General features: G+C 43.6%; 16 protein-coding genes and 1 non-coding gene across 17 annotated transcripts; 9 read left to right on the forward strand and 8 right to left on the reverse strand.

The window, feature by feature from the left end:
* Positions 1–12: 12 nt before the first annotated feature.
* SND3 (LALA0S03e05050g1_1) lies at positions 13–585 on the reverse strand (the record flags this gene model as incomplete). The annotated part of the gene is made up of 1 exon (XM_022773281.1): positions 13–585. The coding sequence occupies one exon, from the start codon at positions 583–585 to the stop codon at positions 13–15; it is 573 nt and encodes a 190-aa protein (XP_022627770.1).
* Positions 586–2,198: 1,613 nt separating this feature from the next.
* On the forward strand, positions 2,199–2,723 carry LALA0_S03e05072g (LALA0S03e05072g1_1; the record flags this gene model as incomplete). The annotated part of the gene is made up of 1 exon (XM_022773282.1): positions 2,199–2,723. One exon carries the CDS (start codon positions 2,199–2,201, stop codon positions 2,721–2,723), a length of 525 nt encoding a protein of 174 aa, XP_022627771.1.
* A 113-nt stretch (positions 2,724–2,836) lies between these two features.
* Positions 2,837–3,412, reverse strand: SNT309 (LALA0S03e05094g1_1; the record flags this gene model as incomplete). Its single annotated transcript, XM_022773283.1, has 1 exon — positions 2,837–3,412. The coding sequence occupies one exon, from the start codon at positions 3,410–3,412 to the stop codon at positions 2,837–2,839; it is 576 nt and encodes a 191-aa protein (XP_022627772.1).
* Positions 3,413–3,867: 455 nt separating this feature from the next.
* On the forward strand, positions 3,868–4,818 carry MRP13 (LALA0S03e05116g1_1; the record flags this gene model as incomplete). Its single annotated transcript, XM_022773284.1, has 1 exon — positions 3,868–4,818. One exon carries the CDS (start codon positions 3,868–3,870, stop codon positions 4,816–4,818), a length of 951 nt encoding a protein of 316 aa, XP_022627773.1.
* A 346-nt stretch (positions 4,819–5,164) lies between these two features.
* Positions 5,165–6,460, forward strand: LALA0_S03e05138g (LALA0S03e05138g1_1; the record flags this gene model as incomplete). Its single annotated transcript, XM_022773285.1, has 1 exon — positions 5,165–6,460. The coding sequence occupies one exon, from the start codon at positions 5,165–5,167 to the stop codon at positions 6,458–6,460; it is 1,296 nt and encodes a 431-aa protein (XP_022627774.1).
* Positions 6,461–6,797: 337 nt separating this feature from the next.
* GCD2 (LALA0S03e05160g1_1) lies at positions 6,798–8,645 on the forward strand (the record flags this gene model as incomplete). The annotated part of the gene is made up of 1 exon (XM_022773286.1): positions 6,798–8,645. The coding sequence occupies one exon, from the start codon at positions 6,798–6,800 to the stop codon at positions 8,643–8,645; it is 1,848 nt and encodes a 615-aa protein (XP_022627775.1).
* Positions 8,646–8,746: 101 nt separating this feature from the next.
* MRPL51 (LALA0S03e05182g1_1) lies at positions 8,747–9,175 on the reverse strand (the record flags this gene model as incomplete). The annotated part of the gene is made up of 1 exon (XM_022773287.1): positions 8,747–9,175. The coding sequence occupies one exon, from the start codon at positions 9,173–9,175 to the stop codon at positions 8,747–8,749; it is 429 nt and encodes a 142-aa protein (XP_022627776.1).
* Positions 9,176–10,518: 1,343 nt separating this feature from the next.
* TMH18 (LALA0S03e05204g1_1) lies at positions 10,519–11,072 on the forward strand (the record flags this gene model as incomplete). Its single annotated transcript, XM_022773289.1, has 2 exons — positions 10,519–10,565; positions 10,634–11,072. The coding sequence occupies 2 exons, from the start codon at positions 10,519–10,521 to the stop codon at positions 11,070–11,072; spliced, it is 486 nt and encodes a 161-aa protein (XP_022627777.1).
* Positions 11,073–11,402: 330 nt separating this feature from the next.
* TOM20 (LALA0S03e05226g1_1) lies at positions 11,403–11,978 on the reverse strand (the record flags this gene model as incomplete). Its single annotated transcript, XM_022773290.1, has 1 exon — positions 11,403–11,978. One exon carries the CDS (start codon positions 11,976–11,978, stop codon positions 11,403–11,405), a length of 576 nt encoding a protein of 191 aa, XP_022627778.1.
* Positions 11,979–13,703: 1,725 nt separating this feature from the next.
* Positions 13,704–14,303, forward strand: SLX9 (LALA0S03e05248g1_1; the record flags this gene model as incomplete). Its single annotated transcript, XM_022773291.1, has 1 exon — positions 13,704–14,303. The coding sequence occupies one exon, from the start codon at positions 13,704–13,706 to the stop codon at positions 14,301–14,303; it is 600 nt and encodes a 199-aa protein (XP_022627779.1).
* Positions 14,304–14,336: 33 nt separating this feature from the next.
* Positions 14,337–17,324, reverse strand: LEC1 (LALA0S03e05270g1_1; the record flags this gene model as incomplete). Its single annotated transcript, XM_022773292.1, has 1 exon — positions 14,337–17,324. One exon carries the CDS (start codon positions 17,322–17,324, stop codon positions 14,337–14,339), a length of 2,988 nt encoding a protein of 995 aa, XP_022627780.1.
* A 182-nt stretch (positions 17,325–17,506) lies between these two features.
* On the forward strand, positions 17,507–17,580 carry LALA0_S03e05292r. Its single transcript has one exon. It is a non-coding gene; the product is annotated as a tRNA-Val (tRNA).
* Positions 17,581–18,383: 803 nt separating this feature from the next.
* Positions 18,384–21,326, forward strand: SYT1 (LALA0S03e05314g1_1; the record flags this gene model as incomplete). The annotated part of the gene is made up of 1 exon (XM_022773293.1): positions 18,384–21,326. One exon carries the CDS (start codon positions 18,384–18,386, stop codon positions 21,324–21,326), a length of 2,943 nt encoding a protein of 980 aa, XP_022627781.1.
* Positions 21,327–21,350: 24 nt separating this feature from the next.
* RDS3 (LALA0S03e05336g1_1) lies at positions 21,351–21,674 on the reverse strand (the record flags this gene model as incomplete). The annotated part of the gene is made up of 1 exon (XM_022773294.1): positions 21,351–21,674. One exon carries the CDS (start codon positions 21,672–21,674, stop codon positions 21,351–21,353), a length of 324 nt encoding a protein of 107 aa, XP_022627782.1.
* Positions 21,675–21,908: 234 nt separating this feature from the next.
* ASR1 (LALA0S03e05358g1_1) lies at positions 21,909–22,781 on the forward strand (the record flags this gene model as incomplete). The annotated part of the gene is made up of 1 exon (XM_022773295.1): positions 21,909–22,781. One exon carries the CDS (start codon positions 21,909–21,911, stop codon positions 22,779–22,781), a length of 873 nt encoding a protein of 290 aa, XP_022627783.1.
* Positions 22,782–22,857: 76 nt separating this feature from the next.
* Positions 22,858–23,820, reverse strand: TWF1 (LALA0S03e05380g1_1; the record flags this gene model as incomplete). The annotated part of the gene is made up of 1 exon (XM_022773296.1): positions 22,858–23,820. The coding sequence occupies one exon, from the start codon at positions 23,818–23,820 to the stop codon at positions 22,858–22,860; it is 963 nt and encodes a 320-aa protein (XP_022627784.1).
* Positions 23,821–24,860: 1,040 nt separating this feature from the next.
* Positions 24,861–25,562, reverse strand: LALA0_S03e05402g (LALA0S03e05402g1_1; the record flags this gene model as incomplete). Its single annotated transcript, XM_022773297.1, has 1 exon — positions 24,861–25,562. One exon carries the CDS (start codon positions 25,560–25,562, stop codon positions 24,861–24,863), a length of 702 nt encoding a protein of 233 aa, XP_022627785.1.
* Between the last annotated feature and the right edge of the window lie 1,510 nt (positions 25,563–27,072).

Consider the following 27,072-nt stretch of genomic DNA (forward strand, 5'->3'; position numbering starts at 1 on the left):
ACCCAAACCAGTCTATTCAGCTTTAACGCCACCTTTACCGGCAGTTTCGGCCTCCTCGATGGATTTCTTGTCTGTCTTGGCGGCTGGAGCAGCACCAAAGCCTCCGAAGAGCGAAGGGGCCGTGAAGGGTCTCTTTAGGTCGCCTGTGGCGGGTTTGCCGAACAGATGGATTTTGACCTCGTTGTGCTCGAGAGCAGACTTGACGGGCGAGATCGATTGCATTAGCAATGGGTTAGTGTACTTCATGTACAAGTGCATGAATCCCATCATTGCCAGACCGGTGTAAATCGATTTGATGGCCGAGTCAAGTTCTTTCAAGTCGTAGTCTCTGACGGTTGTGACCTGCAATTTGCCCTCAGATTCGCCAGCCATGGTGTTGGCTGGAGCCACGAACTTCAGCGTGGTGAGGTCGTTCTTCTTGACGATCCGGGCTCTGGCTAGTTGGTAGACGATCCACGCCACCGCCACACTGGAGCAGTACGCAATACGTACGTAAAGCAGGATACTGGGGTCTTCCAAATCGATACGGCGCGACACTTGCATCATGACAAGCATGATGGCGAGATTGGTGATCTGTGGGTTCATTTTGGAGGTGTCTTGGGACGTTTACGGATGGATTGTGCTTGAAATCAAGATCAAACTGAGTTGTAGACAGGTGGGTTGAAGCTTAACGATGTTGGGTATTTTTCATTAATAGGTGGAAAAAATATGAAATGTGGCGGTGAAGCGAGATAGAAACGAGTACATGACGATACGCACGAGTACAGCGCGATAGAGACGTTGGATAAGACAGTAGTGAGGGACAGCAGTGAGGGATACCAGTGTGGAGCAGCGGTGTAGCGTTAAGCGTGCGATAATACATACAATTAGTTTAGGACGGATGTTGGAGGATGGGTGAGTAAAACGGCAAAAAACGCGGGTGTCAGTGTATTGATTTTCACATGGCGGATGAGAAGTGAGTGTTTGAGGGTGTGTAAAGCTGTGAAATTTGGCAGTTCTTTGATAACATTCGACACAGTGTGCTGTATTTGTCTTAACGCCAGGAGTGTCTAATGGTGACAGACGTTGATGGATGTATCACTTTGTACTTATTCTGACACGAGCGAGGCGGGGTCACGTGCCAGAACTTTGCAAAATAGACACGGGCGTCCCATGAGAAGCTTTCATCAACTCGCGCATACACACGCACACACCAGTATCGAAAAGCTGTCAATTTTACATCGAACTTGCGAAACGCATTTCATTCATGAGCCAAAATGCATGGGTCACGTGCCTTCTTGATTAGACATCTATCTAGAAGCTGAAAGCCTGTTAATTTCACCAGTGAGGATAATTTCGCGTGCTTGACCCGCTACCGATGATTCTCCACAATTACTACACGTTCCTTATATTTCTATATGCTATATGAGCTTGTCATCATCGATCTTCTATCGTACTCACTCTTTGACTCCCAAAGCTTCTCTTGTGACTGTCTTTTCCCTGGTGTACGGATGCATGTTCTGAATTTTCACAGACCATGTTTTTTTCCGTTTGAAAAAAAAAATACGGATCCGAAAAATAAAATTCCTGGAATCCCATATATCAAGACCATGTGACCAGTGTCGCCATTGTTCCAAAAGAGTCACATGCCTCGCGACACGTTCGTGTCAGGGTGATGTGGGTAGTCTCCAATGCATATCTTATTCGATCAATTGTTTTTTACACAGCAAATCCAATCCATCCGCAATCGCCCTCTTTTCTCTGTTTCCCCCCGCCGCGTTCTCTGCCGTTCCAATTCGAAATGCAATTTTGTTTTACTGTCGGTCCTGGCAAACGTCCCCGTCCGGGCAGAAAAATAACACCTATGTGACACCTCAGTCATACCCCATTACAAAAAAGCACCATTTCACACCAGTCACACGAACACTAAATATTCCATAGCTAAAGTCGCACACTACTATTCTATAGTCAAGAAATTCAAGCACATCATTTCGTGTCGTTGATATTTATGTGACACTTGGCCCTATCATCACTCCTCACGAGTTGTCTCAACCCACGCAAACTTTTTTGTTCCTGAAAAATTATTGGTCGCAGTCCCAGTGCCCAGCAGCGATGGACCTACCTGACCTACAAACTCACTCTAAAACAGTGAATTAAACATTTCTGGATCGACACGTCTTTTGAATAGTTCCTCAAAACCCCGATAACCGCTGCCAAAAATGTCTGCTAAGACCCAGAACCCTATGCGTGAGTTGAAGATCGAGAAGTTGGTGTTGAACATCTCGGTCGGTGAATCTGGTGACAGATTGACCAGAGCCTCCAAGGTCTTGGAACAGTTGTCCGGTCAAACCCCAGTCCACTCCAAGGCTCGTTACACCGTCAGAACCTTCGGTATCAGAAGAAACGAAAAGATCGCCGTCCACGTCACCGTCAGAGGTCCAAAGGCCGAGGAAATCTTGGAAAGAGGTCTAAAGGTCAAGGAATACCAATTGAGAGACAGAAACTTCTCTGAGACCGGTAACTTCGGTTTCGGTATCCAAGAACACATCGACTTGGGTATCAAGTACGACCCTAATATCGGTATTTACGGTATGGACTTCTACGTCGTCATTGGCAGACCAGGTAACAGAATTACCAGAAGAAAGAGATGCAGAGCCGTTGTCGGTAACAACCACAAGACCTCCAAGGAGGACACCGTCGCCTGGTTCAAGCAGAGATACGACGCCGAGGTTGTCGACAAATAAGCGCGTTCTCATCATGGGAGAAGCAGCTATTATTTGAGTGTATAAAAAACCAATATTTTTTTTGTATGCTATTAATTCTAAACTTGCACTGTTAAAAGATTAAACCAGTTCTCTCATTGTGCGTTGCTGAGCGCGCTTTCTACGTTGCGCAGCAGCGCTTCTTTCCACCGTTCATCCATGTAGGCCAGATCCCGCTGAGCTTCCGATTGTATCATTTTTCTATGATTTTCAAGATCCTGAAGGTTCCTATCCTGAGAATCAGAAATTTCTTTCAGCGCGTCTCGCACGCCTTCCATGTATTCGTTATTTGTTACCCACTGTCTGCCCAAGGTTCGCTGGAGTATTTCGGTCAGCACGCTTTCCTCGTGGCTCCAATATGACTCTAACACAGCTCGTTGGTCTGCTGTATTGCAACCTTGAACGTCAAACCTCGTTTTATCGATTCCCAAACACGGTTTTTTGGCACTTCTTTTTTGGTCTTGAGCATCTTGTTCCCTTTTAGTAGCATGAGAAGTAGCCTGTGTCGCGTATTTGGACACCGGCACAGTGCCAAGCAGACTTTCGACCCCGGGATGCATAACTTTCAGGTCAGCATCTAGGAGCTCTTTTTCAACAAGGGTCTCGATGTGCTGTCGTAGACTTGGAGGTGCACTGTCTACGTAGGGAAGCCAATCTACTATTCCGTCCATCTCAAAGCCAAATAATTCGCAGCTAGTGGGCCCTGACGGAGGTTTTTACCTATGCATTGTAGCTATTCTACCTTTTCCTATAGTGATGAGATGAGATGAGCTATCCTCGTACAAGGTGCTTGAATTGTTTAGGTATCACGTGGTTTTTGAATATTCTAAATTCTACGTGAAAGGTAAGTCAGCGACAATTGAAAGTTTGAAGAGCCGAGTCAGCGTAGAGATCATCACATCACCATAAGCTCAATTTCTAGGATCAAACCGTTCTTTTCTCGAGAAAGTGATTTTTAACGTCGGGTTGCCGTTTAACGTGACCAAACTATCTCTAAGTTTTGGAAAATTGAGACCAAATCTAACCAGCATCTAGGTGAAGAGGCATCGGATCATCTCTTGGAACTCAAGCATCGTGTGTTATTGTGCGTGTGTGTGTATCAAGAACACATTGTGGGAAACGCACAATGCTCAAGTTTAGCTCTAGAAGATGTGCGTCCACTTTCCAAAAGGCAGATGCCAAGCTTGACCAATTTTACAAGTATCACGCTACCCAGGCGTCGTTGAGACCGTGGATTTATAGACCACGCAATAGTAACATGCTTCTAACTTTGGATTTGAAAGACCCAGATTCGGATGCTCCATTGAAGCCCAGAGCACCAGTGAGACCGCTCAGTCGTAAAACACTCAATACCTACATATGGTCTGCACAAGAGGCTTCACAGCTGCTGGATCTTCTGCACAAGTGGACGTCATTGACCACCAGAAAAACTGGGATCTGGCACTATTTCACCGCCAGTCATCTTCAAAACATTTTGTTCGCATCGACATTCAAGCTGGGGAAACTTTCGTCGTTTCTCAAACATCTGTATCTGTGGCGTCCCCGTTTCGTGGAGGCTCAGAACGGTGCCATTTTCGATGTAGAACATTTCTTCAACTCCGTGGTGACCTGTCAGCTGCATAGAAACAACGCCAGAAACCTTTCTGATGCTGCAACAGCGCAAAATAAGCTGCTCACCGCATGGAACCAAGTCACTGACAAAAACAACGAAAGTGGGCTCACCTCCCATCTGGTCGCCGCCCTTGCCAAACAACAGGGCTTTGCTCCTGACGTGCCTCTTCCAGGACTTCCTGAAGTACCACTTGTTCTCCCCACTGCAGATGTTAAGCAATGGTCAAAAGGAAAACTCGCTTCTTTTTTGAGCGAGAACAGATTCAGATATATCATGGCCCGCAGTCTACTAGAGTATGGCAACCTTACTCCGCCTGTTGTTGACTTTGTGGGAAGCTACAAAGCCATTATGAAGAAATTGAAGCGTCCTGACATTTACGAAGAATATGTCGTCAATGCCAAGACTTTGGCCACTGTACCAACTTCTGTGGCAAACGCCGCTCCTCATCCAGCTGCTGAAAAGTAAAATGTATAAAGACCCTGTATATATAAATTCCAGGACTGAGGCGTGGAAACTTTTCCTCTGTTAGCCGGACTTTTTCTTGAAAACATCAAATTGGTTCAAAAACATTAATCCTCACGATAAAAGCTGTCATATACTCACTTGCAAACTAACTTACAATAGTTCAGATCAGTCAAGAGGCTCACAACACTACTAATAACAAGCAGTTGTCGACGTCTTGAACTGTACCTGCCACAGTCTCTACAGTCTGAAAGTGTTCTCTCTCTGTTCTATGTTAGACGAAAGCATCAAGTGAATTAACCTGATAGCGTTTCTTGCACATTCAAACAGCATTTAAACACTTCCAGCCATGGTTCCAGTGCTCAAATTGCAGCTAGATCCACCAGGAAATGGTGAATTCTATACTCTCGAGGATACAATGACTGGTGAGCTCGTTTTGGAGTTGGACAAGCCTCTGTCGATTCGAGAAATTGTTATCAGCCTGGTGGGGAATTCAGAAACGCTAGTAAGACCCGGCGAACATTCGAAAAACGGAACAAGAACAAGCTTACAAGTGCCTTTAGAGGATGAAAAGTCTTGCCACAAGATTCTGAAATCCGAGGTGTCCGTATTCCCACCTCAAAATGTCAAAACTGCGATCAGTAGTCCTAAAAAAGCATTCAAAGTTGAACATGGGAAGTACAACTTTGGCTTTGAGTTTAAACTTCCAGTGACTCCCCAATGCATTGCTACACATCCTAAAAAAGTGTACACTTATTTGAAAGACGAGGAAACGATTGTACTGCCGCCAAGTTTCAACAGCGCGCTAAAGTCGCAACACGTCCAAAATCTGGATCTGTACTTTTATTCTCTGGGGAAAGTCGAGTATTATGTCGAAGCAGCGGTCTTAACGGGAAACGACGACTCTTGGTTCAGAGCATTCAGAGTGTCGAATCTCACCATGAGAAAGTATTTCGAGCTAATCCCGGCAAACTCCGCACAGAAACAGCTGCAAACCATTATGCAAAACCAAAACAGCGCTCCTGTGATGACCTTCGTGTCAAAAAACGACGTGACATTCAAGGAAGAAGACTTGAGGCTTTGGACAGAGGTAAGATCCCGACAGTTGCGCTCCGTGTACAGACTGGACGACATGTTTCTCAGTGGATGCAATAAGTTCGACCATGTTTTTCTACTGATGTCTTCGCCGTTTCCTGAGGATTCGAGCCTCAGCTTAGTTCGTGTAGAGCTGAATCTCATAGAGTTTGCCACCTACCTAGCTGGCGGCCGGTCAAATGCCAATTTGAATAGCCTGCGGTTGGCAAAGGGTGCTGGGGATCTTCAGATTGATCTTTCTCAGAGCTACACCAATTCAGATGGACATCAGGAATGCCCGATTAACATTGCAGAACTCGCAGACCTCGGCAAGTTCTGTTTCAACGAAGAAGATTTCAGATACAGAGGAAACCGTTTGTACAGCTTCGTTTCCTGTAATATTCGACGGTTATTCAAGTTTCAACTGTTCTTGACCATGACGCTCAATGGAAGAGATACTTTCCAGTTTGAAGTGCTGACAGATTTCATCAACGTATTCTGCGAATCCGTTACCGTGGAAGCTCATCCTCCGGCCTACGCAGAAGATGAACCACTACCGAGCTACAAGTAATCGGGCCAAAAAAGAGAGTTTTTGAAGCCAAGAAAAAGAGGAGAGGCTAAACAAACTAAGCCACGAAAGGATTAAGTGAACTCAGTGGCGTTGGCCGCCAACCTAACGTTGCAAGTGGAATCTTTCAAGATTAAGATGTGTCATATGTCCAAAAGTGTTGATGTCACTTGGTACTAACAGTGATAGTATGGTTGACCAAAAATTTTTCAATTTAACCATACTTAAAGGTGCCTCTGATCAAGTCATCGAATGGTTAAACAACTGCAATCGAGTTGATTCTCCTTTGTAAGGAGCTTTCGTTTGTGTTATTGGTACAGAATACTAGTCGGGATTTAAAATGAATGAAGAAACAGCAGTCAAGCCCGGTTCCGGGGGGAAAGACGATGAACAATCCAGTACAGGCAGTGCCTCATCGCAGACCGCTCCATCCTCTTCAAGCACTACAGGTACCCAATTGTCGAATAAAGAATTGAAGGAGTTGAAAAAGAAGGAGAAGGCAGCCAAAAGAGCAGCTCAGAAAGAAGCTAGTGGAATTTCGATAGAAAAACAGCAGCAACAGGCACAGCAGAAACGAGAAAAGAAACAGGACAAGAGAGATCAACTGCAATCAGGAAACGGCAGTCAGAAGGGTAAATTGGCAGCACCAGCATCGTTAGTGAAGGAATCAACACTTTATGGCCATCTAGAAACCACCGAGGAAAGACGTGCATATCTGCTGGCCGTGACAAGTGCAATCAGCTCGAGCCAGGCATCTAAAATCACGGCTGCCGGACTGATGCTTCCTCACGTTGCAAGCTCCCTGAGTGGAGGCCATGTTCCAACATCTTCTGGCATTGTTTCTGCCACTGCTTCGACCAACCCACCTTCTCACAGCGTGACCACCGCAGCAGAGCCATCTACGGCTGATCTTGCACAACTGTTGGCAACAATGGCGGTGGAAGATCAATCTTCAATGGTGGCCGGAACTTCTACCGTTATTCCACACACCTTGCTGAAATCGCTAAGCAGTCCTCATTTAAACTCTTCAATCAAGGAGTTGATTACAAACAGAGCTTTGCTCCATCCAGCTATAGCCCAACTCACGTCGGATATTGCGGGCTATAAGATCATCGGGTCCATACCTCGTTGTTTGATGATGTTGGAAGCATTTCAAACCGCCATTAAAGACTACAAGACGCCTGAAGGAACAACATTAAGTCGTAATCTCACAAGTTATCTATCTCATCAGATCGACTTTTTGAAGAAGGCCAGACCCTTGAGTGTAACGATGGGTAATGCAATCCGGTGGCTCAAACAGGAAATTTCTCTCATCGATATTAACACTCCAGATATCGATGCCAAGGAAGGCTTATGCGAACAGATTACTCAGTTCGCTAAGGAGAAGATCGAGCTTGCAGACCAACTGATTATTGAAAATGCATCTCAACATATTTCAAATGGATCGACAATCTTAACTTACGGTTGCTCGAAAGTCTTATGCGACCTCTTCATTCATAATGCCACAAAGCTGAACAAAAATTTCCAAGTTATTATTGTTGATTCGAGACCCCTGTTCGAAGGTCGGAAAATGACCGAAAAGCTGAGAAATCATGGGCTCAATGTAATGTACGTGCTTACAACAAGTTTGGGAACTGTTTTTAACATGCACATCAACTACGTTTTTCTTGGCGCGCATTCCATTTTGTCCAATGGTTTCTTGTATTCTAGGGTCGGTACCGCCATGCTGGCCATGAGTGCTAAGAGAAGAAATATACCTGTTTTGGTGTGCTGCGAAAGTTTGAAGTTTTCACAGAGGGTTCAGCTGGATAGTGTCACGTCTAATGAATTAGCAGATCCTAATGACCTAGTGGTTATCGATTCCAAAAATCCTGTGGAGAGACGCGGGAACAAAGGTTTCCTGCTGCAACAGTTCATCAAGGAACGGGAGCTGGAGCTTGCTGCCCAATCTCAGGACCAAAAGAAGGGCGGAAAGAGCGTCAACCAGAGTAGCGTTTCGAGCAAAAGTGAAAATGAAGACGAAAAGCCTATTCTCGCCGATTGGCAGACATCTCCAAAACTTAACATTTTCAACATCATGTACGACCTGACACCGCCGGAGTACATCAAAAAGATCATCACAGAATTTGGTGCTCTACCACCTTCGTCAGTCCCAGTGATTCTGCGAGAATACAAAGGTTCTGCTTAGCAAAAGCAGCCGTTACGTTCCTTGTTGTAATTATATTTACACGCCTCCTATATACAAATAATGCATTTCTAAATACCGAATATGGTTTGTTCCTCGATGTTCTACACCTTGTGTCTAACGGAAGGATCAACATGCATTGGCGACCATACGCCTCTAACACTTGAGTTGAGAGACTCTACGTAATCGTTGGAAACACGATGATGTAGAATTTCACCTGAAGAGTCCTTGAGCATTTTCAGCTTGTTCTCGACGTTGTCGATGTTCAAGTTTCTCACACAAATTACCTTTTCCCTGCCGTTAGTGTAGTGAGCCCTTACCAGCGGATGACCGGACTGCTTGATGATGTTAAATTCGATGTCTGGATATTTGCGTGCTAGAAGATCTAATCTTTTACTATTCAAAAAGTTACGCATTCCTTGCGATGAACCACCCCAATTGCAAAATTGCAGTACGATTTTTTTGCATGGGAAGATATATGCTCCAACACCATTTCTGGCAATAGATGATTGTTTTAGTGCTTTGACCACCATCTTCGATACCGTTTCGTTTTGACTCTAAATTTCCTCACAGTTGATGCGAGCACACGAGATGCTATTAGACTGACAAAGACGTGGTTATGGACCTGAAGTTAACACTGATGTTGATGCCTTTGATGTGTATCTTGACGGTGAGTTAAAATTTAACATGCAATTTAGGACCTTCGATATACGTTTATACGAGCAGCAATGATCGAAGAGCTGCTTAGACAGTGAATTTAGAGTGAAAAGCAAATCACGACCAATTGAACTACTGTATGAGCCAAATTTAGTTAATCGATGCCATCTAGTGTTATTGGCTTCATAGTGGTCGAAATTCGTAGTTGTTCAAGTTTCTTGGTTTTTACGTCAAATTCTGTCGCTGTCACCTCATCACGTGCATATAATCACTGTCATTGATTTAGCGATAGACATAAGAAGAGTTAACAATGTTAGAAGCTTGAGTTATTAACATCATTTGAAGCAGATGAAAGTTCGATGAATTTGAGTCGAGAGGTACTCTCGTCTTTGCGAAACCCGTTTTCAAAATGAATAAAGAAGTTCTTCATAACCATCTACTGGTAACTCCTCTGTATTACAGAAGAAATCGAAATTGATACACATAAGAAACCTCTTTAACGATAAGATCTAAACATTTCATGAAGGTGTGCCGCGATGATCGGATATGATAAACGTTTTCAGCTTGAGAAAGAAACATCACTTTGGACTAAACTGTCGTTAGCCTGATCAATATATCATATAGTCTCTAGTCGAAAAGTATAACTCCCAAAAGATCTTGGACAAGGCCAGGAGCACATTCGTATTTTGCGTGATGCAATAGTCCACTACACAGATAGAATTTTGATGCAAATCAGGCTATGGTGCAAAGAGCTCGAGAATACCGTAGTCTTATCACGTGATCAGAAGTTCTGCAACCTGATGTTAAGCAGGCCGAAGCTTTTACGAGAGCTCTTGAGTTGTGTCAAAAAAAAAACCAATGGAAATCGCGAAGTAATCCTGCCCATTCCAAGTCTCCAAGCGTCCGAGATGGTAAATTTCCAAATACATTGATTTTTGACGATCCAAGCACCAGGAAAGAGAAAAACGCTTTAGATGGCTTTTTCTCCTTGAAAACCAACGTTCGGAAGGTTAATAACTAAGCTTTACTGGTGAATCCTCCTCCTAAAAGGCATACCTTGTCACATTATCTTTACTATAGGTTTCCGTTTGCAATGATTCCGATAATTGAATTACCTCTCTATATATATATTAGCCTAAATCTACCGGATCTCATCGCACAGGCCAGCAATCAACCTATCTCCAGTATCCTCCTGCTTTTTAGCCTTTCAAGCCTCAAGATGTACTACTTGAGACCCACTTTCAACTTGATCATCTATTCATTTGCGTAAGTTACCTCGAAATCCATGACCCCTCTGCTGTAGCGAATTTAAACTAACTAAAATTATCCCACAGCTTTGGCGGAACAACTTTTTATTCGTATGTAGCCTCTCCACTTGCTTTCAAGCATTTGCCAAGAGACAGTTTTTCGGAACTGCAAAACAAGGTTTTCCCCATTTTTTTCCAATTGCAAGCGTTTTCTCCCCTGCTTTTGGGATTGACAGCACCTATGCCTTTGCATACGGGTTCATTGGTGGCACTAGCATCAGCATCTCTAAGTGGATGCTTGAATTTGTTTTGGCTTTTGCCCTGGACTCGCAGAGTCAAGGAGGCTAGACATCGTCTTGCTGATACGCTTCAAGGCGAGGAATTAGAAGCTCAAGACCAGCCATTGAGAAAAGAATTTGGCAAGTCCCATGGCTTGAGTTTGTTTTTCCACACCACAAACGTCGTGGCCATGCTCGCGTACGGAGTTTTCTTGACTAGAGGCCTTATCAGATTTGTTCCAAAATGATTGTTACCACTCATCACAACCACAATCTTTGGCAGTGTCTTTATTAGCAGGGTCTCGAGAACAAACATGTTGCAGTAGCAGCAGCTCCATTCTTGAAGGTTACACCGCTATATATATATACAGTCAAAAAAGAATTATGAACACATGAAGACGAATAATGATGGTGAAGCACAGGCCCTATTAGTTATCATAGAGGGTGCTGTGTCCATGAAAGATGGAGAGAGATAGGGTACGAAGAAATCATAGAATGGGGGGGGGGGGCGAGGGTCAGGAAGGTTAGAAGGTTTAAAAATCTCATTATGCATGTCGCATGGGCGACGAAAAACCGCATTATTCGTCGATCTCACCCACCTTACCCTCAGCATTGCCAGAAACGGCCTGTGCCATAGCAGCAGGACCTCCTTGAGCACTGCCACTTAGAAAAGTCGACACATTGACTGGTGGCATAATAGCGATCATCAAAACAATGTACTCATACACGGCCTCTGGAACGCTTCTTTGGTAGATGCCCAACAAGTCTGCAGGATTGGGGTAAACGCTCAATGCCTTGTAGAACTTGGAAGCAGCCTCTAGTTCGTTTCCTGGCACACTGGCCAGCTTTTCACCCAACTCCACGTTTGTCGTAAAAACGGTCTCTCTTTGCGCTGGATCGGTTGATACCGGATCTTTGGCCAATTCGGCACTCAAATATTCGCCCACTTGCGCTAGTTTCAATTGCTTGGCTCTTTCCTTCTCCTGTTTTTCTTCTTCTGCGTGTTTCTTGAGCTTACGCTTCAAACTCTTGCGAAAGCTTGGGTTGTTTCTTCTCTGATGGTCAAAGTACACAGCGTAGCCGGCCAATGCCGCAACAGCAGTAACACTGGTGATGGCCAACACTCTTTGAAAAGTTCCAGATTGCTCAGACATCGCTAATGAGGGCTTTCAATGATGGATTGGAGAGTTGTCCTGATTTTAAGAACAGGTTAGGACTTAAGTTTTCTATGTATCTTGATATCTAAAATTTTTCAATATTGAGCCAGTGATGAGCTGACACCAGTGTCAGTTTAAAGGTGGGTATACTAAAGTTTTGACAAAGCTGGGTCTCACAAGTTGAATAATATGAGGCAAATGGCGGGAGTCGGAGTCGAAAGAGTGTCTCCACGAATTTCAGCAGAAATTTTTGGATAAGTTTTGGTAAATTTGACTGTTCGACACTTGGTGAGTGAATTTATGGAGTTAACCGTTGATAGAATAATGCGTGGTAAATACCGAGGTCCAATTCAAGTGGATGGTGGATTTTCGGCTCTTGAAAACGTTTTTTGGGAGGGTGGAGTTTGGTGACGTGAATTGTAAGAATGAGGTGCTACTTTTTGATCACTTTTGTATTAATGAGTCGTGCGACAGTGAGAGAAAATTGAAGGATTTCAACACATCATCCGGGTGAAGTGTTGTGTAAGAGCTATATGAGGACTCTAGGAGCATATTAGTTGTTTTGGGGAATATTTTATATTCAAACGTTATGCTACACTTTGAGTTTCAACTTTCGATATCAATGGTCGAATAGTGTCAGAGGATATGTTAAGTCCCGAATGGAAGACATGAAGGTGAGAAAATATGAAGATACTACAACTTAACAGTGTGGATAACTCAGGTGGCGCTCGGAGAGTTCTGTAAGTCTTCTGTTAGCTTTATCAATTGGACACGTGACCATAGAAGGTTTCATTACGACGTTTAAAGATAGAGTGAAGAACTCACTGCTAGACATCAATTGGGTCTCTGGACTTTCAAGGACAAAATTTCCCCATGCTCAGAGCTTTTAGCGCTGATTTGGCGAAAGTGCTGTTTGTCCAAGTTTCTTGACTCTCCAAATTCTGTCGCTATCATGGACGGCATTGCGTAATTCCGATCACCTGGTAATCAATCTGACGCTGCATCTAAAAACAATATGAAATGCCTTGTGCGTCGCATTTTGCTTCTCCTAACAACGGCTGGCAGCATATCCGTGTATCTAGGTTTTGCCAGTTCTTTATATGAGGCGGTCTACATGCTATTTTAAGACAAAACACATCAGTTCTCTCAGACAATGCAAAGGCGTCAATAATGTATCTACACAAGTGGAACCTTAAAACACATAATACTTACCAAATCTCCGCGGTGCTTCTTCCCTAATCTTATTGTTCCAGCTTCGTTTTTCGACTTGAAAGACTGAACTCTTGCTCGAACTAAAGGAAACTACTTCAAACAATCTGAGATCTCAAATGGAATCACTTGAATTTGACAAGCCAGACTCTGAATAGATTACAAAACTCTTTTTCATCGAGTGAATCATTAGACCAAAAACCAACCTTTTTGGACCAAAATGGCACCTTTTTCATCCGGAAAAATCCCAAAAAGTTCACTGGATCTTGAAATACTTACCAAATTATCACAACCTGTCTTTAAGACCTCTTTTCATCATCTAAATCCAAGTGTCAGTGTTTCTATCTACACATATTAGCTTTTGGATCACAGGAAATTTTTCAGTCAAATTAGTACCACACCTCATCTCATCGCATCTCATCTCATCACCTATGATAGAAATCAAAAGACGTGCTACAACATCCTCCTTTTCGCTCTCGAAGCTCACATTAGCTTGAAGACTGTTAGTACAGAATGGTAGCGAAAAAGAGAAGTCAGTTACGGGCCAAAGCTGCGCTTCGGCTTGGCCACGCGAAAGACGAAAATGATGATAATGGAACTGTTGAACAAGTGAATCTTCCCGAAGATCCAAAGGCTTTCTTGCATCAGGCCCGTGAATCCAAGAAGGATAAAATTCTCAACAAATCTCAGTCTTTCCTCTCGAAGTTACATGACAATTCCGCTTTGAGCGGTTCTATATCAAAGTCTGCTTTGAGACGTCGGAAGCGGAAAACCAGGGACCAACTTAAACCACGAATGGAAGATTTGCTAGTCTCACTCGAACAAGATGGCGTGGAAAATGCCACTTCTGATTTGGCTAATAGTGCGCAAGAACAAGATTCGATGGCCCCACCCGCAAAAAAAGTTACCAGGATATCAAGAGCACCTATTCCACAAGCAGAAGCCGGATCTGTTTTAATACGAAAAAACGAACCAAGTATGCGCAATCAGCGTGGTGCTAAGCAACTGACTGGAAAGGAGATTGATAGATTTCAAAGCGTTTTAAAAAACAAGCAATTCCAGCAAAGCCCTTTTGCGGCCCTCAAAGAGGTTATCAAAGCTCAGAAAAACTGAACGCATGCGCTGAAACCCTACAAAAACTGTGTACTATAGACCTAGTAAATCCACCAACTTACCTTTGAACGCGACCTCCGTCATCCTTGAGATTTCACTTACATCAATCGCCTTTTCAAGAACTTTTTGATAATCGCGCTGTAGAGCGTCCTCTTCATTATCTTGCAAAAACGTGAAGTCACCTACATCCAAGTCGAGATCAACCAGTTCGCCATCTTGCAACCCCACTTCACTTATCGCATTTGGCATGGCGGCATCGTTTGATTCTTGCCATTTTTGATCCATGGTTTCTTTTATATTCAGTGCCCTCTTAGACTTCTTTGATAATCGACTCTCAACAATCTTTTGATATAGTTGGCGCGACGCTTTTTTACTGTCAACCAAATGCTGCAATTGCTCTTTCATTTTAACACCATCTACACCATTTTCGATACTTTTATCAACGAGTTGAGTCAAATCAAGGCGATCCTTTTCATCCCCAAACTTGCTTTTTTGTAAAAAGTTGACGATAGTTGTGAGATAGGTTATCATGTTCTCAAATGTGTTCTGTTCATCATGGATACAAATATCGTGAATAAACTGAAATAAAGAGTCTTCGTGTTTTTCGACTAGTTTGTTGATGGCGTCCACAATACTGGAACTCGTTGTCACTGTTTCCTGTCCATTGATAACATTATCGAGTAGAGAAACTAAATCGTTCATAAATTTCTCAAAGTTGCGGAATGCTACATCTACCCGCGCTACGCGGAAGATGCGAACCAACGGCTCATAGAAAAGGGCAACCATGGATTTAAGGAGTTGTGACAGTTCCGGATCTTGCCACACCTGCTTCATCAGCTTTTTGTCTCGCTCCCGGATGTATATTTGGAAAAGACCCTTCAAGTGGGAGAAATAGAGGCCTGGAACATCAGCAATTGAGACTGAAGAGTCAATTTTGGTCAAGTCGCGATCCTCGGTATTCCGATTTTTCCATGAAGCATACGATTCCAGAACTTCAGCAAGAGCATCCTGGGATACATAACCCTTTTCGCCCCATTTCATGATGAGAACAAGAACTAGAGGCATAGACATGCTCGAAGCTTCATCGTGAATTTCTTCCAAGTCGACAAAACTGCTAGTTTCGTTATCAAAGATCGTTGTAGAAAGCATATGGGTAATTTCGAGCCCATATTTGCTTTCGCTCCCAATCAAGTCCTCAAATTCCTTTGCTAGTTTAGATTGCGACTTCAAATCGTCAGTGAGAACAGATGAAAACATTGTCTGAAGTAGAGAATTGCCTCCAAAAGGACGTGCCATGAAAAGATCCATCATTCCTTTCATCATGGCCATTGGGTTGGCTATCTTGAGTATTTGAACCATAACAGTATAAGGAAGCAGTTTATGCAGCCGTTTCACTTGCGTGAAGATTTCGTAGCCTCCATCACTTCCGAGAAAAGTAGTGTAGATTGTGGCCGACAAGTTTATTCTACACCATCCCATGAAACTTTTTAGCGTTGGTGAAAGCTCTGCTACAGAGTCTTTTTCCTTTATTTCCCTGAACAATTTGAGAAGGTACTGATCGTCTTTGAGGATCAATGTTTTGAACTCCTTCATAGCAGTCTGCAGTTCTAAAGTCTGTTCAAAAGCCAGCTTCTGAAAGGCGACCTCATTCTGTAAGTTATCGAGATCCACGGTTTCTCTGTTTTTTATATCTTGTTCAACTTGCAGCGGAAGCTGGCTACCATTCCACCTGCCTGTGTTGATAAACTTCAGAAGGGAGACGCTCTTGGCGGTTTCTTTGTCCTCGGCAATAGAGCGTAAGAACTTCCTGAGTGACGTTCTCATTTTCTCCCTTGGAAGATGATTGGTAATAGTTTCAGTAGCATCTTCAAACTCGTCAAAATCATCAGGTCCATCATTAAATTCTTCGCCCTCAGTATTAGAAGCAATATCTTCTGGAGCAGGTGAGCTATTGTCGAAGCTCGTAACAATTCTTTCTCTTGGGGTTACTGGCCCACTGACACCATCCGAAGCATCGGACGCTTTGGCTGTACTGGTGGTAGAGAGACCGACCTTACTACGATTCGGTAGTTTAGGAAGCTCCTTACCAGGGAATTCCTTGTTAAGATTAGATGAAAGCTGCTTGAAATCTGAGTAATTTTTGACAATGTGCCAAGGTTCATTCGAGCCTTCTTGTCTTCCTTTGATAACGAAATGGTAGCGCTTTTCACTGGACTCGTTTGTAAGTGAAAGTTTGGAAAATAGCTTAGTGGGTGCCGAGAAAGCTGTGGGCGCGAAAGCTAACGCAGACTTCATCCAGCCGGACGAGGATGCAGGAGGAGCCTTTGGTGATTTAGGCCTTGACTGTGGTTCTGGATATAGCGTAGAATAAGGAGCCACTGCCACTACATTGAAGTCCCAGCCGTTTATGAAATAAGGCTCTTCAGTAAGAAGTAATTTGAGAGTCTCTTTGCTGGGCATCACGAATTGATCTAGATTCTTCTGTTGGCGAAAACTTGGCTCCATGCCATCGCTGAGCTTAAATTTGTCTTGTTCGAAGTATTGCGGTTCTTGCACGCTCCCGATTCCTGAATTGTACATCAGAAGGACGATTTTTGAAAGTTTGATTCCAAGTTTCCGCCGTTTTGTGAGCTCCTCACGATCAAAACTGGAGCTGAAATTCAATTGCATGAAATGTTCAAAAAAGACTTGTACTTTCTGCTGCCACAACTCCTCCTTTTCAATCATATCCCTCGAGAACAATGGCATTTTCATGACAAAATGCTGTAAGAAATGGCTCAAGAGGGGGTACTCAGTGCTTGAAAGGCTTGTCGCTGATGAAGCCTCAGAGATATTTGATTTTGAGGACTTGGAACGATGAGACTTCTTTCTCGACAATTTGGGGTCCTCGCTTGTGAAAGGGAACCCAAACTTACGAAGAGCCTCAGGATCATTTAGACATTGAATTTCTCGTGTAAGTTCCTGTTTCAAAAGTTCTCTTTTGAGATAATGCTCTTCCGTGGGGTTCAGAGGAAGTTGCATGGCTCTAGCTAGAACTTGTCAGCTTGAACCAAGCAGAAAGTCTTGGTATTTGGGTATGTTGACGAAAGGGTTTAGACTGAAGAAGAATATAGCCAAGCCCGGAATAGTAAAGAAAATTAACGGTTTCCGTGACAAGTTATGCAAGATATATCTTTTCACAATTTCATTGCATTTCAACAGTTGGTTTCGTGGTCTAGTCGGTTATGGCATCTGCTTAACACGCAGAACGTCCCCAGTTCGATCCTGGGCGAAATCATCTTTCATTTTTTGGAAATGGCATATCTCAACTTACCACTTTTTTTATGATGGGCCTGTTTTAAACCTTAAAATGGGTCGCAATCGAGCCTATTAGTGAAATCAGGAAGATATGTGAATCAAAATGTATCTGCTGAATAACGAATGATACTGCTTGCCCAAGTGCCGAAATGTAGTATAAAGACAATTAAAAACTGAAGAAAAAGTGTGAAAGGTATAAATCAAGTGCCAGTACTTTCAGGACTCATTCTGTTAGCAAAGAAATATGTTAATGAGGACTTGCTGGTATTAAAGAACAGAATTCCATAAAGATTAAATTATCGTTGTATTTACATTTAACGACAGCGTGTGCAGAGCAAAATTGATAAATCTGGTTTATGATTGAACCCAAGAAAATAGCTTAAAGCCATGATAATCTCTCCAGTTGAAATGGATAATCTCAGTATTCTCTGGTTAAACATTTTGTGTCGTTAACGGCAGTCGTTTATTTTCGTGTCGCCGAGTATCACGGAATCACGAGATTGTCAGTAATCTAGATTAGCTACCATATGATATTACAGAGTTACTGTCGTAGTGAACCCAGAACTAAGGTTCATCAACTAAGCAGGTTTTTGTGCGGATATTCTTTATCCTTAGCCTTCATTCTCAAATTTTCCTGAGAGCTCCTAGTCACTGTCGCTGGCGATTTTTGAAAGGTACCCTTTAAATCAAGAAAACATTGAGCGTTGGTTGTATCTCACTCGAATTGCAAGTCCAGGACCGCGTGGAAGCTCACAAACGTGAAGCCCTCAATAAACGGTGAATATGGGGTATGCTCTTCGAGGTTTATTCAAAAACGGGCTTTTTCACTCTGGGTCTCCAAAACAGCCCGAATTGAGTGCTGCTGTGTCTGAAAATGCTACAGAACCCCCGGCACAAGTGTCTAAAAAGCAGCTCAACAGCTCCAGCACGCTCAATTCGATCAGAGAAGAAGAGCGTTCTGTTTCGGGACTGCTTATGGGCTCACATTCATCGAGAGAGAGCTCAGAGAGCTCTTCAAAAAACGTAAAAGGCGTAAGATTGCGCGGTCTAAAAAAACGTATAGCAAGTTTTCCCGATTTGAAATTTCGCTCCTCGTCTAGCGTTTCAAGCGCAGGAACGGACCAACAAGATCTTAATCCTTCATTCAAAGATGGCTCGGAGCTGCCAGGAATACTATCCAAAAAGTCGAATGTCAGTCTAGCTCAGTCACCTAGCGCAAGCACTCATTCGCTTGGAAAATCCCCCGTCATTAATGTCACATACGAAAACTACTCAAGCTCAGACGCAGGATCGCCGAGAAAGCAGCGTGAAAGCTATTTCAGTGATCGTCGGCATTCAGGAAGTCTTACGAAAATAAACACAACGTCATCTGGTGCATCTTCACTGCGTGGAGGAAAGCAAACGAGAGTGAGGAGGATGATGATGCGATCAAACTCTGCTGACTGTCAGTCAAGTCTTATCGCAAGTCAGACTAGCATAATCTCCAAAAGCAATGATGCCGAAAAAACTGAAGTGGCTCTGTCGGATTCTGCTTCATTCCGTCAACGTAGTCGTACAGTTGGAGCTTCTGATTATGAGAATAAAGGTGTTCCTCTGAGAGTAAGCCTAGGGAAACAGAGATTCAGATCAAATAGTGCATCAAAAGACAATATAGTCACAGAGGTAACGACAGGAGGCGCGAAGAGCTATTTGGCACCACCGGCGACGTCTAGTAATTTAAAACAGCAGAATGGCTCAAAGCAGTCGTTTTCGAGCTCAAGGAGAGGCAGCCTTTTAGTGACGGCTTTGAGCAGTTTTGTAACGATGAGGTCGACCAGCGTTTCCAGTAGATGTTCGTCACAGAGGGTGCTAAAAAACCTAGAGGACTATCCAAAGGCTCCGGAACCTTTGAATAATGAAATTGAAGAAGAATATCTCCGGACCATTTCCTTTTACGAAAAGTTTATTGGAGCGATACTGGTGGCCGAGGACAACCATTTTAAGCGATCGTGTCTCCACCTGTTCTTGAAGACAGAATTTGATTTCAGTATGGAACCACTCGATATATCTCTTCGGAAATTGGTTATGTTCTTAGAGCTTCCCAGGGAAAGTCAGCAAATTGATAGACTTCTCGATGAATTCAGTAAGGTCTATTACGAACAGAATCGGGATAATTGCTACTGGAAAAGTGCCGAAGAAGTATTTTTCCTTACCTTCTCTTTACTCATGTTGCATACGGACGCATTCAATCCCAACAATAAAATAAAAATGACGAAGCAGGACTTCGTAAAATTGATGCGAGACGATACCACACAGGACCGATCCCCTGTGCCCAAAGAAATTCTCGAATATCTTTTCGACAACATTACAGCTAGAGAGTTCTCACAGTTTGACACTTCATATTTTTCAGAATCAAAGACTTCATACTCTGCTGATTCTGATAGCTCAGACTACGTGGAAGTTGTTTACTCACCAAAAAAAATCATTCAAGATGGTAGCCTCCGCCGGTATGAGAGCACGACTTCTTCAACTCCAAACTATGAGAATGTTTTAACGCCGCTACTGCAGTCTTGGCCTAACAGCGTTTCAACAGCGGGTCCGTCAACAACGAAGGGGGATGCTATTGACGTTTACTTCCATATCATGAGTAATAGCCTGCCAACTGTTCGACTGAAATGTCAAAGGAAACCTTGCTCTGATGAGTATGACATACCCGTTGAGGTGGAAAAACGAAGTTCACAGCAATTGAAGTATATTTCAATTATACAAGAGCTTAAAGGAGGATACTTACGTTTACCAAAGTCTTCAGTTGAATTGATTTTGGGTTCAAACATCATGAACATCGCTCCAAGTGAGAAGGAAGACAACTTCAGGCATCTCAAAATTGTCCACATGGGATTTATTGAGGAGGTGTCGATCAATCGTAAATTCTCCATTGTCGGCAACGTCAACAGGCTCGTTTCCAAGCGTTTTTTTGGAATTTTAACAACAGCATGCCTACTTCTTTTCAATGACGCAGACTGGATGGAACCGCAGCTAGAAATTGATGAAACCACGAAAATATCCAATTACATCATTAACTGGCCGGCATCTACCCAAGCTGCTCACATTTTCCATTGTGCGAATCTTTTCGCCACAGAGAAGTATGAGCCAAGTAAGAATTTAAAAGCCGGGAACAGGTCCGATGAGCCCCATGGTAGTGGCTATAACATTAACCTTCACAGCAGTAACAACATATTTGTTTTCGCATGTCCTAGCAAGCAAGACCGCGACAACTGGATTGACGCGATCAACACCGCTGCAGCAATTGACAGCTGTTCCGTTTCTTTGGAAACCATTTCAGACACGATGACAAGCATACCGAAGGTTAGCCCGGTCGAGAAGCTCGAGAAATTTGAACGCAATCGCTTGGCTCGCGAGAATAAGTTCATAGATATGAAGACGTTGATTGATCTTGTGAACAACACCGTACCGGTGAATTCCAAGATCCGGTCTTCTATGGCGGATTACTTAGCGCAGTTGGAAAGACGTTTTGGCTGGCTGAAATATGAGGCCCTTAGAAGCGACAAGCTTTCGGAAATATTGAAGCTTGTTGGTGCTGCTGCAAAAGACGAAGTCTTAGAAGGCAGCCACGACGATTCCATGGATGCGACTTTCATTTTCAGCGAGACGCTGGAACCCTGCGATAGCTCCGAAAATTCAGCTTTGGATATCACTTGCGAATCCGAGAAACATATGCAATGCTGAAAAGGAAGAAGCTCCCTTCCAAGCTCAATCGTGCTGGTCTTTGCGCTCGAAATGCTTGTCAGTTCTGTTACTTCCTACGTTCAGAATCTTCGGACAGCCGTCCTTGTTCTTCTCGAGTTTGCAACATTCCCAACAATAGTACGCATCAGAAGAACCCATTTGTCCACAAATAATACATTTCTTGTGATTGGCACCGAACGCACACTGATCGCAGATCCGCACCTTATTTTTGGGTCTCACGTACGAATCGCATATAGGGCATCGCCCATCACATTTTTCGCACAGTCGACCCACATGTGTTCCCGGCTGTTTAAAACACATAACAAGATCAATTTGATGGCGAGACATCACTTTCAGTTGGTTTTAGAGTCGTCCTGGTAAGCTTGACGGTAAATATACCACCAAAGAGTGTCGTACCTCTACCAGTTCAGCTGTGAAGCTTATATGCATCAGTCGATGATCATCAAATTAGTACAAAATGATAAGGAAAGCTCATCTATCTTTGAATCTTTTTAAAAAGTCCAAGATCGGCAGCACACTTTCGAATACCACGGGGATACCAGCTCATCTGGCGGTGCTCCAATGAGTCGCGACGAGTGTCCAATTTGTCTGGAACAACTGGACGAAACTAGAGCTTGTTTGGTAGAATGTGGCCATGCATACCACTTCGAATGCATCAGGAAATGGCACCAGCAATCACAAGATCTAAAGTGCCCTACGTGCCGTAGAGAGTCGCGATATTTGAAGCAGATAGTTTCAAATGTAGTAGTGGACATTGAGAAGTACTTTAGTGCAAATCGGGTCATTTCCGAGGTTGTCGAAGGGCTAAGTGGCTTGACACTTGGATCGGAAGAAGACCGTAGACAAAGCTGGACTTTGCGGTCAATGGAATGCGGAATTTGTGGAGCTCTCAACTCGGATATCGATCATCATTGCACTGTTTGCCATACCGCATTTCATGAGCGCTGTTTGCGAATATTGCAGGTGGAGGTAGGCGATTTCTGCAGCGGCTTGTTCTGTTGCAATTGCCACCAGGCTTTCCTAAACTCTGGCCAGGATATTAGTGTCCGAGGTGAAACTATCCAGGCTCTGGTTCTGCCACACGCACGAACTCAGGTGGCTTTACAAGCTGCATCCAGCAGGAATAGATCTGAGTTAGATGAGTCATGGATGTTGTTATCACAGTTACGAACGGAAGTACAGGTGCAGGCCATCGCAGACCACAAAAGAAGCATACAAAATCATGTTCGAAGAGCTTTGCACTCTCATTACGAAGAGGTTTCCTCTGGCTGTAAGGCAATCGACAAAAAACAGTTTACGGATATTAATAAGACCGTGTCACGGAGGCTTTATCGAATGTCTGGTTACAGATATTGCCCCCATGCTATTAACTACGACGACGAAGCTCAAGTTCTGATTCGAGAAGAGCTGTCTAGACTTTGCACGGGAACGTGAGCGCGTCCTGTATAGATATCTTTTGATGAAATAAAAATTTATGAAAAGAGGTGTATGAAGAGGAAGTTTCAAAACTTCAAGCTCTTCTACCGGGCCTCTTTGGTCTGTTAAATTTGAGTTGACTGGACGCTGAGTTTGAAGTGTCCTGCACTGCGGACTCCGCGTGATCTAGTTTTGATAGGTCCAGCTCGGAGGAATCTCCGATTTCTGAGACAGACTCAAGCTTCAACTTGTCCACTTCGGTCAGATGTTCGATAAATCCGGTCTTGTTGGAAGCGTACAACATACGTTCTTTCACTTTGCTACCAGAGGGGCAGCTATAGATAAAATATAACTTTCCCTGATTTTTGTAAACGTTGTACGTGGGATGTTCGCTGTTGAGATGGGATACGAGTTCGGATGTCTGGGATACCTGTCTAGTTTCCTTTACTTCCACTTGCTCTTTGGTGAGATCAATTGTGAAGATGACAAGATTGTTTTTTTCTAGAAGCGTTGGAATAGGTTCTCCACTTGATATTTTGAAAGAAAGGGTATGTGAGGTACCGCCAGTTTGGGAAACGAGTTGTTGGCCACGTCTAGTGTGTTCCAATTGCTGTTGTTCCGAAATGTTATTGCTGATTTGCTCCGAGGCAGTTAAAGGAGCATCTTCTCGAGAAGCATTTTCCCAAGATTTTGCAACCAATTCTTCAGGCAATGATAATAACAACTGTTGCGAGACGTGGTTTGTACCGATTTGTCTCAGGACCGTGTTTTTTGTCGAAGCGTACAACATTTTGGAACGCACAGGGGACGATTCTGGGACATACGAAACGAATACAATGCCGGAGCCTTGGCGTATGAAGAAATACTGAGGTTTGTTGTTCTGAGAGGCATACTTCTGCAACTCGTCCAAGCTGGACAGAACAATGTGTAGATCAACAGTAGTGTTGTCAGCAGAGATTTCTGCAACAACCACGTCGCCGCTAGAGCTGTCATTGATCAATGAGCCAATCCGAGATAGCAATGCCTCGTTGGCAGTTATTCCAGACTGATTAGACATCGGAAGGAGTGACTGAAGAAGGATGATGGTTTAAGTTCAAGTTCGTGTCATTCGTTAGCTCTATGCTATAGGGCCAAATACAATAGTATTACATCCAATAGCGGTACTCGCCGAATTCTCGAGTCCACTCGTGCATAGTGCTTGACGTTCAGTCACGTGCACATCATTTCTCAAGACGCTAAAGATGAGTGCATGTTTAGCCACAGAACTCCAGGGGCTTCACTATTCTTCCCCCACGGACTTCAATTCAGGGAATGCTAGTGGTGACTCGCTGAAATTTGAGGACTTCTGTTGCTTTCGTAATGATAGGTTCTTGAGTATTAAATCGGGATCTGATTTGACGCAAGGTGTCTAGGTGCCCCCGCTGAATTCACAGCACATCAAAGGGTCTTCAAACAGAATAGTGGCGACGTTTCTCGACATATTCCGGAAAGTGAGCCTATTTTCGGTACCGTAAAACATGATCGTCGACATTTTGATTCCTTCGTAGTTCTTTGATTTGCTTGAAGATAGAAGAAGGTCATCGGAGAAAAAATGTTATTGGTTGCTTGTCTTTGAGCTTTCGTTAGGGATATGAACGGAGTCGTTTGAATTAGGGTAGGCTTTCTCAGCGATCGTGTGCATCACTTCACACGAAATAGCGATATAAGTCTCATTAGTATTATAATTATGATTTATGTGTCGCTGCTGGTATCCAGACATTGACGACACAGTATTGTATAGCAGCCTGAATTGTAACGTTGGAACCTCAACTTTGATCGTGTTATCGATGCTCTTAAAAGCTGGGCGTAGTGTATGAATGTTTTTTTTTTTAAATATATAGACAAACACATGTTAAGTGTACACAGACTCACGCACACACCTGGTGGGCTTGATGAGGGAAGGTTGAGTTCAAAAGATCAAAAATAAGTGTTCAGGGTAGAGAAAAATAAAATGGTTAGAATTGAAGTATCCGGGTCCTTTAAAGTGTCTGGTGTTGTAATTTGCAAATGCGAAGTGAAAAATATCCAATGGAAAAATTGATTTGTTGTGCTGTTTTCTCATAGCAACATGAATTCTGCCACGGCAAATTTGGGGCTTGCCATTTCCCAGAGCCCGCTCTTACGACGAAGCGCCCTTTTCAGTAGTTTCCTGCTGGTTTTGTAAGATTTGTTGTGACTTCTTGCGTGCGAAGGTTTACATACAGAAGCACGTGAATGGTCCGTCAGGGCGAGTTTGCCCTCTGCATCCCGGAAGCACAGTCTTTTGATCTGAAAGTCTGGTTGGAACTGGTTTTGCAGCATTGAGGGACCGTTTGCTGAGGGTCCCATGTCGCAGATATAGTCTTCCACGCACGTTTCTGACACCGGCGATGAAAACTGTGAGAGGTCTGCCACCGTGGTGGCAGGACTTGTGGTTAACGAGAACGACAGATCCGAGTCCTGGGAGCTGTTCAGTTCGGTGGTGGTGGCGGCGGCCGTTTCGCTCGTGGCACGCACTTCACGCCAGAAATCCTCGTTGGAATTCAGCGAATCGTCTCGGTCCAGCAGCGATTCGATATCTGAGCGTACCGAAGAAGTGGACGACGACGACGACGACGACGACGACGACACAGCAGCCACACCATCGCACCCGACTGCTGTTTGTGCGGCATCGGACGCCCTATGGAACCGTTTGGGATATGAAGGAAACGTCAATTCCTCGTCTTCCATCCAGACGTTGTTGGCCTGTGTGTCGAGAGGCAAAGCCAAATACTGAGTCATGGTGATAAAATGTTTAAAAAATGCGTGATTCTAGCCAGCAACAACACACACTCTTCCAAACCTTGGCTTGCAATGAGATCTTACAATCGAGCAATCCGTTTTGATCGAAAATTCGAGGTATCGTCTTTTATACTCTCGAGAACTTCCAATGCTTCGTAATGGAATCGCACTTCACTGGTCGGAAAAAAATCGGGTTTTCGACTAGCGAGATGACAGAATCTAAAGAGACAGATTGAAATACAAGGAAAACGATTATATCTAGATTCCACACTTCTTGTTGTTCAAAACCTGTATTAAGTGCTCCTATTGGTTCCTTGTTATATTTGCCAGTTACAACCAGCTCATCGCCCAAGGTGACGACGACAGGCGACGACAAATTGACGAATTGTAGATGCGCGATGAGCTCTTAGAAAAAAAGAAACTAGTTTGGGAAAAAAAGGGAAAAAAAAATAAAAAAAAAGAAAAGAAAAGAAACGGCGGAGGAGAGGGGAGAAGAAAAGAAATTTTTAATTGGAAAGACGCGAGATTACATAAGCGCGCATAAAGCGTCTGTTTGGAATAAAGTGATATGAAAGTGTCATGTGACTTTTGGGTAGAGAACTGGACAGAGGATTGGGTAGAGGATTGACGAGAGGGTACCATCCCTTTTTTTTTTCGCCAGATGGTCGAATTGGGCCAGGCTGCCGATTTTCAAATGTAATCTGGAAACATGGGAAACTGGAAACAAATGGGAAACAAACTGGAAATCATGGTCTCAGCAAAAGCATTTAGAACGACAAGCCCTAACTCGAGTAACTGAAATTTTTTTTTTTCGCCGTGGTCCAGAGCTTTTGGTGTATATAAAGAGAGACAGAGAGTGAAAGAGACAGTACCAACCACTAGTCATCGGAGTGATTTTGCTTCTACTTGGATCCTACGCTCTGCTCCCTCTTCAAGCCCCACGCATTCTTCAAAACACCACCAGGCGGTGGTGTTTTTCAAAGCCCTACAGTGATTAAACATCTTATCAACCAATTGTTCCGACTGAATAGTTGTTATTTACTACGTGTCGACAACCTCGCATATCGTTAAGTTTCAGCCTTGTATGAGTTGGGTGAAGAAAGCGTGGAGCGGTATGGGGATGTTCCAAAAAAAAAAAACAGAATACCAACTCTTTTTTCTAACTCTCTGAGTGATGACCATTTCCGACCGGGCGGACATAGTTTAGTATTGCACGGCCGTATGGTGCTCCCTGTGTACAAATTTTTGGGGGTGCTGGCCGAGCAAGAATTGATGAGTGGTCGTGAGACAGCTGACGAGAGCTAGAAATAGAGGCAAGAGTCTTGTTTTTTTTTTTTATTGTTGTAAGAGAAGACTCTTCTTACGCATCAGGCGATGCGTGCTAATTCTTGATTTTAATTGCACCAGATTATATGATGATCTCCTATATTCACACTGTGTGACTTTCGGTTTAAGTACCGATTTCATGATCACAAAACCAAAATAACTGATTTAATGACTCTGATATTGG

The sequence above is a fragment of the Lachancea lanzarotensis genome, scaffold LALA0S03 (genome assembly GCF_000938715.1).
Source record: "Lachancea lanzarotensis genome assembly LALA0, scaffold LALA0S03, whole genome shotgun sequence".
Classification (NCBI taxonomy): Eukaryota; Fungi; Ascomycota; class Saccharomycetes; order Saccharomycetales; family Saccharomycetaceae; genus Lachancea; species Lachancea lanzarotensis.